Source organism: Pyrus communis, chromosome 11 (genome assembly GCF_041283825.1).
Source record: "Pyrus communis isolate YQ-2024b chromosome 11, ASM4128382v1, whole genome shotgun sequence".
Lineage (NCBI taxonomy): Eukaryota > Viridiplantae > Streptophyta > Magnoliopsida > Rosales > Rosaceae > Pyrus > Pyrus communis.
Genome location: NC_142575.1, coordinates 2,822,109 through 2,832,036, shown reverse-complemented (window position 1 = coordinate 2,832,036; position 9,928 = coordinate 2,822,109). Strand labels below are relative to the sequence as shown.

Genomic DNA, 9,928 nt, shown 5'->3' with positions numbered 1-9,928 from the left:
GGCAATAAATGGACGCAGAAGATTCAATCCGGAAGTTGGCAATAAATGGACACTTTAGTCTCAAGACTCTCAGCCATGAAAACATGAAACCTTGAGATGGCCACGTGTAACAATTCAAACCCACATTCTATTGACATTTCAATTTTTTTTTTTTTTTATATAGGGTCCTATCAATTCCCAACAGGATTCTCTCCTGATCCTTTGGCGAGGATACGAAGATTCGTAAATCGTGTTTATTTATCGTACATCGTATGATTAATTTTTATGACATACTGCTTGTGTTTAATTTTGAAATAAAAATATTTAAAATAATTTCTGACCGCACGATATATAATAAATAGACACGATTCACGAATTTTCAGAATCCTCACCAAGAGAATCTGACCGGATCCAGATTGTATCAACTCTATGACATTTCTGTTGCGTAAGGCAAATGAGTTTCCAAATTTCTGATATTTTAATATTGTAGCTATACATGTTATTCCATACAAATTATGACAAAACAAGCAAAATTATATGCAATAATACCATCCAATAATTCATTTTTAAAGAAAAAAAAATCAATTTCATATTTTTTAAGTAGGTATGTTTGACTGATTAACGAAGATTATTTGGCCAAGTTCTAGTCTTAATGTGTCATTCAATTATTTTATTAAACGATCATGATTTTGATCTCCATAGTTTGCGCAGAAGTTTCGCTTTAGTTCTCATAGTTTCCGCAATTCAAGGACATTAGCTTAATTCCGTCAATGACTTAAATTGCGACAATTGAAACTACATGAGCTGGAAATAACTTCGCCCAAACGACATGGACCGAAATCATAGTTTAGCCAACCTATTATGCTCATTGTCATAATATTTGAACTTGATCATGGATAAAAGTCAAAACAATCACCATATGAAAGAGCAATTGCAGTAACCCTAGTTCTCAAGAAAACGGAATTTAACTGATAAACTACATCTCTATGCTTTGAAATTCTAACATACGAACTAAATTAAATCTTTTCGGTTTATATTTTTCCGAAAATTCCTACTAAATGGGCTCCAATGGTGACTTGTCTATAATCCAGAACCTGTTTTTCTTCGTAATATATGGCTGCAACTTCCACATCCTGTTGTTTTTGCTGCACCGTAATCCAGAATTCAGATACCCAGATACACTTGTAAGAAGTTGTAGATCAGTTAGCTGCTAAAGACTACACTGTGTCCGTAGGCGGATCAAAGAAAAGTCTGTTGTTTAGTCTCTGTGATCACGGAAGCGGATGATTTTGTTGATGAACGATCTCTCACGGCGGTATCTGTTGAGGAATATAGAAATAAAACACATGATTAATATCCTCGTGCGCGAAGTAACTAGGACATCGTGAAATGAAAATTTCAGTGTGAACACAGGGCACAAGAACATACATAACAAACGACGACATGCAGAAGCAAGCAACACCAATGGAAAAATGAACCAAAAAGGTCGGCCAGAAATTCTCCCGGTCCAGAAATACTCTCTCAGAAATAGTAGTTGTTATTCCCGAAAACAATAGCACCTTCCATCCTGAAGGTAAACATCTGTAAAAGGAAAACGTGGAAGAATCCTGTGGAGAGAGAAAAAATCAGTACTTACAAGGATAAAAACATCGATGAAACTTGCAAGATCAAAATAAATAACAGTGTACCTGGAAATGATGCTTGATGAATATCCCCGAGTAGATAATTCTCAGAATCATATCTTTACCACGTCAAGAAAGCAGAGACTAGAACTGATAAATGCCGTAACACATTATGGTAGTCACTCTCTGATCAACCCTATTTCAAACTGATGATGGCATCTCTATTGCGCTTACGTAACATTTATTGTTGACGAAAAGTTAGATGAACGTACTTGTGTATATACACACTACACAGCACATGCAGCAACCTTATGTTCTTACTCTTCTAACAAAAATATTGCAGGTGCTATTTGTAAAAGAAAAACAACCAGTTTCTTTAATTAAAAAAACACGAAAGAAACACAACGAACCTTAAGTAAACTGCCTAAACCAAGAAAAGGATACTTAATGAATTTGCCAAAATCAAGCCGACTGCACCAGCTGAGTTTATCAGCAGGATATTCAGCACTATATGTATGAATGCGAACAGAAACGACGACAGATTTGACTGTACGAGTTGCTTCTCTTTTGCAACGGCATGTAGAAATGCTTCAGAAGTTCCTGATGCAAAATCAAAGCACAATCTAAGTTCTCACTTGATACTTTTTAGGCACAGCAATAAGATCTTTAAGTTATCACCAGGCCACCTATGACTGATTGCATAGAAAGCGAATCAAATATCTGAAAAATATCAATGATCTAAAAGGGGTGCCAGCTCCAATGAAAACCCTTATTCGATTTGTCGATGTATGTGTGCATGTGCACGATTTATTGTTTTACCAGTTACCACCGTTTAGTTTCTTGGAACCTAGCAGCCTTACTACATCTTAATAGACAAGTATATCACTCATGAATCTTAGGTACTCATTTACTTTAAAATAAGGGAATTCATCATACAAAGAGAAGTAGACTTCGAGGATTTCACAACCAATGAACTTGCTCAATCTTCCACTTATGTATTTGTTACTATGATTGGTAACTAAATAAAGAATTCAGAAAGTCCCTTGAAACCGAAAAAAAGAAAAAGCGTGAGCCAATGAATTCGCTCAATCTTCCACTTATGTATTTGTTACTTTCTTTGTTTTGGTGGTTGTTATGTAAAACAGTTGCAAGTGAAAGACCATTATATATACACCTATGAAAATTGGCATGCAGAGCTAGAACATCACTCACCATTCATCGCCAAAACTATTATATAAAAGCAATAATATCGAAGGGCTGATGATGCTTCCCCATCACTCCAGTTCCGACCGTATAACAATCTGATGAGAGAATAAGAATAACTCGGGCCAAATGCCATGAATACAAGACCTACAGGATATCCAAGCAATGTGAGAAAACCAGAACCTCAAACGCCATAAAACACATACAATAAAATGATAAACCTCAAAATATGTGTCAAAATAGAACCTTCCTAAAAAAATACAAAATCACTTGATCACCAGGATTATCAAACGGTCACAGAGAAATTAAACTCACAGCCGTGGAAATCCCAAGCAGAGGGGGTCCTCTAATTTACTCATTAGGCCATAAAACCGAAGACCAACGTAAGTGTTCTCAATATTTTGGGGTACTAAGATCCAAAGTCGAGAGGGAAACAGCCCAGATCGTACGCTAAGGTCCCTAAGCAATCACTTTGTGGAAAAGGAAGTGATCGAGCGATGACAACCAGGAGGTGGGCTTGGAAGCAGCCATCCTTTGAAGAAAGCGTAATAGCTCACTGGTCTAGCTCCATGGCACCGAAAATGTATCAGGGCTCAAGTGATTCACCGAAGTGACGAGACCTTGAAAGCTTCTTTTTCAAGTTGATCTTGTCGTTACAACATATTGACTTTGCATATTTTTCTTTTTTTGTCCAAAGATATTTCGAAGTTGTTTGAGTCCCTTGGACTCTGTTCATTGTAAATGACATATACTCATATATGATCTATAGGACTAAGATGCTATTACAGTTCAACTACTTATGTACTCATTTACTTACTGGATCAAGACTATGTACATACCTATTCACAATATAATTAATTGAATAAAACAGATAGAAAGAGGAAGTGGAAACACATCGCACCTATTAACAAAACCAACTTGAGGGCCTCAGTAAGGCTACTTCCTAACCGCCTGTCTTTATCAGGGTCTTTTCCTGTTGACCAAATTAGAAGAAAATTAAAGTTTGTAAGCACTGAACAATGTACAACGTAATTTTATTTTAAGCAGCAAGCACAATGGCAATTGACTTCAAGATGGTATAATTTTGGACTCTTAATGGAACCATGGAGAAGCTCCATGGATACCAATTTGAAATGTGAGCTGAATGTGGAGATCATCTGTAATTCAAACGGCTAAAAACAAAAACGCAGAAAGAGGCTAACTCAAATTCAAGACAACACTGTATCCTGCATAAAAATAAAAATAAATAAAAAAATAAAAAAACCATAAAGGAAATAGAGGAGAAAAGTAAACCTGATGCAGACCTTGCAAATGTAGCGTAGGAACTTTCTTCAAAAGGAAGAAACACCATCCTGACCACCAGGCTCCCTGATATGCAATAAATTTATAAATAAAAAAAAAGAAAGTAAATCCAAAATTAATGCCATGTTTCTCTATCGAAGTCGTCTCAGAGCAAAATCAGCTCTTATTGTGATAAGTGACCGTGACTAAATTTCTGGACCAGATAATTACCTAATTTATCCACAAGCCCATACACAGCTTGGTTATAATATGTCGCCCACCATAAAAGGATAAGACTTTGTCCTTCTTGAAGGATCAACTTCACAAAGGATTGAAGTGTAAACAACTTACACATGTCTGACAGCTCCCTATCATAATCCTTCTTATTCTTTACACTGTGAAAACATCAAGCAATCAACTAAAGCACATTGATAATAAACACAAGATTAATTACGAAGATTTGCTTATTGAAGTATCCTTTTTGCTAAGTCAACCGGTTGTAATTTCAATACATATAAATAAGACAAAAAATACTGACGACTGAAGAATATACAAATGATAATATTCCATTCAACTACACAAGTACACAATTTTGATGATTCAGAACTTAAATGTAATATATAACTAGCTACCATGAAAACCATTCATCATCAACATAAGGCACTGTTGCCTAAATGCCTCCAGATAAGCCCAGGACCAAAAAGAACATTCTACAAAAGAGTCTTGCCAAAAATAAATAATTTGTTTTTTCTGTAGTCAAATACAACAAATACCGTGATGACCACAAGAGCCACCATATCTTATGCATTCCTATATTTCTTCATGAGAAAAATCCATTCTAAAAGAGATTGCAACCACACTTTATCTCAACAATTCTCTCTGTCTTGGTATAACCGAAAAATGCTAATTTATCATCCTACAAAAAGCAAAGTAATGTAAAGCTAGAAGTAAATACAAAATACCTGAAGGGGAAAAGAGCAGTACTTCTACATGCAGCAAAAAAAAGGAAGTAGACCCAATAACCAAGGAACAAGCACACTCCATAGGCAGTTTGTGACAATGTAAATACAATTGCTTTCTCCTGCAACCAAGCAATTGACCGTTCGTAATGAGAAGTGGAACTAATGCCATAAACCAAATAATCTAGTAGTTTTATTTTGAGTCAAAGTGGATAAAATATCATAACTATCAAATAAGTAAACAACCGGTACTAAACAAATATTTCCAACCAACAAAGAGATTAACTACAAGTCATAAAATAGATGGCAATGGTGAATTATATAATGGAATGCTGCCCACGTGCTCATGTTATCACATCCAGATCCCAAGGTCGACTGATAACCACCCTTAAGTAGGTTTGATTAGATGCATCACTTCTAACTGTACAACTTCTTCCCTGTTCCAGAAATTAAATCCTTACCAACAGAGGACTTCGGTGGTTTTTCTAGCCTTATATGCTGGGCTATGGAGAAGTGCCTACATTCATTATTAATCTTTTACTATGGTATAATTACAGTTTATTTCCTCATTGTCCTTTAACATGGATAATGGGTTAAAAAGTTACTGCAAGATTTGTTCCATGTCCAGTACCCAATAAGATGGTTCCGCAAAAACCATAACCCTACTGGTTAAGGAAGCAAAGTGCATCACCACATGAAAGCATACTACAAAGGGGAAGCAAATAAGATCAACACAACACTGCTTCACAGGTGCATATGACAAAACAAACATGTTAAGAAATAATCATGATTGCCAAAATAATTTGATTAAAGCTCTTACCATGCCAGTTTGCTTGACAATGAGAATGAACACCGTTATGCACCGGAAAAGAGTGGCAACTGTTTCAACTACTAGCCTTAATTTAAGCAGAAGCAAGTTCTGGGAAAGAATATACAAGGGCTCTGCCAAAAGTTCAAAAATACATGCAAGGCCTGCCACATGAAAATGTCGTGTCAGCGACACATTAAAATGAAAACTGAAATAAGGAATCCAATCAAGCAAGGTGAAAAGGTCTATGATTTTCATAAACAGATTCTACTTGTAAAATTACTGAACCAATACTAATGATTCAAAAATCACAATTGGACTTGAAAACCAAACATATACCCTAGTCTCAAATGCTTTGTAAATGAGTAAAATTATAAGTGAAAATCTCCATATTTGAAGAGAAGCAACAGCAACAACATATAATTTTTTCAAACAGAAGCAATGTACCATTAATTAAGATCGCTTGTCCATATGGATTAGAAAAGCTCAAGTCTTTATTCCAGAAGACAACAGTGCACGCTGCAACAGTAAGAAGAATTCCACATGGGGGAATCAACCATGCAAATTTCATTATCTTTGCTATATTTTCTTCTGTCGACACACCATCACTGTAGCAATATACATAAGAATTACGGCTCCTTAGTTGGTACAAATAAATGCATTTCTATGAGAACAAAGAAAGCACCATTTCATGTCTGCGCGCAGGCATGCTCGCCGAACTCCCTCCCGACTCAGAAACAATACACAGGTGACAAAAAGAGGAAATTGTACTCCATAAAGCTGCATCAAAAGAGAGAAAATTGTACAAAAGTGAGCTCACACTGAAACTATTATGGTTTCCAATCAAGCAGAAACCAAAACCCAATCATTACCGACAACAATAACACAACCTCTAAGCATATAAACCTCACACTTGATTGGACTGGATTGCTAGAGTTTTGGTACAGTATGAGATTGGACTATCACACAATTCAGTTGTAGAACAAACAACAAACTAAAATACATAAATTTTCCATGTGGGCTGAAGCCAAAAAGATATAGAAACATGCGAAAGTGAGCTCACAATTAGACAGTTATGGTTTCCCAATCAAATGGAAACTAAAAACCAATCATCCAATTCAGTTGTAGAGCAAATAACAACCAAAAGTATAAATCTTTCATGTGGGTTATTGCTCAATTTGATTGAAGAACAATTAACAAGCTTAAGTTTACAAATTTTCCGCGTAGGTTATCGCGAAATCCGAATCAGAAACCGAAAAGATATCAAAAGATGCAAAGTAGACAAAAATCTAATGCAAAATATTAGAAACGCAGTAAAATATGGAGAAATTTGAAGAGAGATTGTTACCGCAAAGTCCTCGACTGAGAGGTGTCTGACGATCCACGCATTGAATATGAATGGGATTCCCCTCGACAAGAATTGGGTAGCTGGTAAAATTAGTAATTTACATCGATCATCCTCAACCTTGGGTTAGTGAGAGAGAGAGAGAGAGAGAGAGGGAGATTGGGGAAGAGAGACTGACCGAGTAAGTACTTGAAGGTGCGAGAGAAGCTGCTGTCACTGAATTGTTGAGATTGGGATCCAACCGGCGAAGAATTTGACATTGATTTTTCTGGCGGTTAGGGAGAGTGAGAAAAGTTGTCGCCGTCGGCGACGCGGTGGCTCGCGGGGTTGATCAGTGGGAAGGCTTCAGGGGCTGCTGCCCGCTTGGTCCTTTCGTTTTTCTTATAAGTCTGTATTTTTAATGTTTAATTTAATTTAGTTAAGTAAAACTCTCTTGGACTTGTCGTCGACTCTCTTTCATTAATTTTTGTGGTAATATTATAAAATACTATGTCAAAAAACATAAAGTGAAAAATCATTTATAAAGAATATAACTTTTAAGAGGGTCCATTAGCGTTGTTTGTCGACAACTGTTGTCATTTCAAAATATGAAACATTGATTGAGATAACGGAAAAACTCTATGGTGACTGTATTCTGTTTCTTTGGTTTAAATTTAACTTACGTGTTAACCTAAAAATGGATTAGATCTACCAATTTAATGAAGAGTAATGTTATACTTATCAGTCATTATGAGACCAAAAAATGCACAAGGTGGACAGTAAATATCACAACCATTCCCATCAATAGTGTTTAAATTGACAATTTTTGCAATCGTCGAAATTTTAATCAACGTTGAAGATAAAAGACGGATTAGTTCTGAACAAACCTTGAAATTCCCAATCCCAGTGGATATTCAAATGGATACATTAGTTGGACATAGAAGTGACAAGTAAAACTATTGAACAAAGTAAAATAAATCATCGGCAACGATAGCATTTAGAGAAGTAATCACATATTTTAAAACCTTTGCTTTCTTTAGTTGAACTGTAATGCCGGATGGATCGAAAACTATATGAATCTAATTGAAAATTGTGCAAATCACATCATCCATGAGTGGCGTCGAATGCGTTCAAGCACTTCACATGGAAGAGGCGGGAGTAAAATTTGATGTCTCGCAATGTCACATCCCTAGCCCGTTAACACGATATTATCCGTTTTGGACTCCGATCACGTCCTCACGGTTTTGTTTCTAGGAACTCAAACGAGAACTTCCCAGTGGATCACCCATCATGGGAGTGCTCTCGCGCACTACTCGCTTAACTTCAGGTCCGAAGCTAGTAAACTTCTAAAAACCTCGTGCTAAGTAGATATGAGAATTGAGAATATGCATATAAGGCTTATAGATCTACTTCTCTGGACAATGTGAAATCTTACACGCAACACATTATGAACGATGAGGATTGGGGTTCAAAGCCGAAAGAAGAACTTCCATTTGACACGGAAGGCGACAACATCTATGATGCGTTTGAGTTCATCAAGCACCATGGCGTCTTTCGAGAGTGTGATTGGCCGTATAAACAGCCTACAATCAATGTAAGCTAGCAATCCAGTGCTTAACTTGCAATGCCTTTTTCTTTCTTTTCTTTTTTTGTTTTTTTTATCGGTCATTCGGCTTCTTTTATTATTACCAACAAACAAATTTACAAGAAAGCGTCCAAATACAATATACACACAAAAGAGATAAGCACCCCACAGTACAGTAAAAAAAGCCCAACAGAAAGCTAAGAGCGGAAAACAAACAAGCAACCAAAAGAACACTAAAAGCTTGCCGCCGCTGCCGACATCGTCAGAAGAATCCCGACCGCAAAGCTCAAACCCATCGCCATAAACGATACCGAACAGAGACTCCGAAGTGGAGAAATAGAAGACGCCGACATCCTTCAAAGAGCATCATGCAGATCTGCAGTAGAAACCGACACAAGCTCGTGGGAACTAATGGCGAAGCCAGGATTTGTCAAGGGGAGGGGCAAAATTCAAAAGAATGGAAGGTTCAATCGAAACAGTTGCTTTCACATTAAAGAGTGTAAAGTTTTGAGTCAATATTAAGGCCAAGCCTTTTAAACGACAGTGTGTTAAGCTTTAAAAGAGAAAAAGACAAAGCAAAAGTCTTCTTCTTCATGAGCTATAGCCACTCGCTGTCAACTGTGCATCTAAACCCAGCCAGCAGTACCTGCCCAGATAATCGAGGGGTCCTCATCCCTCCAACCTCTCCCCTCAATCTTTGTCATTCCTCTGCAAATCCAACCAAACTATTGCCCTTCTTCTGCAAATTCGACCAAGACAGTGCATCGGTCAAAACCAATTTTTATAGGTGCCATGAATTCCGACGAGAGAGGAGGGGCTGAACTAGCGCTCTTAGGCGTATTTTCCGGCTAGGGGAGGGGCGGTTGCCACTCCTCGCCGCCATTGGTAGGAACCAACCCACGAGAAACAGTGCCAATGAGGGCACACAGCGGGAAGGAGGTGGTGGGAACACCTAAGTGACAAGAAAAATCGAAGCTCTACGCACCTTCCAAGAAATTGCAAAAAATCGCAGTGTTGAGTAGTTGATGTAGACATTGAAGGAATGATCAATGAAGGACAGAGGCAAATGGAAAGGATTAGGAACAGAGGGTGGGGAATCATGTAGGTGGAGGTGGAGGGAAGGGTAAAGCGGAGTATTCCTTCTTTCCTACCCCTTCCATTCCAAAA

General features: G+C 37.3%; 1 protein-coding gene across 1 annotated transcript; it reads right to left on the bottom strand.

The window, feature by feature from the left end:
* Nucleotides 1-825: 825 nt before the first annotated feature.
* LOC137742306 (lipid transporter) lies at nt 826-7,638 on the bottom strand. Its single transcript, XM_068482138.2, has 14 exons — nt 7,376-7,638; nt 7,201-7,280; nt 6,538-6,632; nt 6,300-6,460; nt 5,865-6,016; nt 5,048-5,166; nt 4,317-4,480; nt 4,098-4,172; nt 3,706-3,777; nt 2,814-2,951; nt 2,046-2,201; nt 1,668-1,720; nt 1,408-1,586; nt 826-1,298 (listed from the first exon to the last, which is right to left on the bottom strand). The coding sequence occupies exons 1-14, from the start codon at nt 7,455-7,457 to the stop codon at nt 1,238-1,240; spliced, it is 1,587 nt and encodes a 528-aa protein (XP_068338239.2). The 5' UTR covers nt 7,458-7,638; the 3' UTR covers nt 826-1,237.
* Between the last annotated feature and the right edge of the window lie 2,290 nt (nt 7,639-9,928).

Coding starts and splice junctions, on each gene's coding strand:
- LOC137742306 (XM_068482138.2), bottom strand. CDS start 7,457: ATGTCAAATTCTTCGCCGGTTGGATCCCAATCTCAACAATTCAGTGAC. Junction 6,633..7,200: donor TCTCAGTCGAGGACTTTGCG/GTAACAATCTCT, acceptor CTTTTGATGCAG/CTTTATGGAGTACAATTTCC. Junction 6,017..6,299: donor ACAAGCGATCTTAATTAATG/GTACATTGCTTC, acceptor TTCATGTGGCAG/GCCTTGCATGTATTTTTGAA.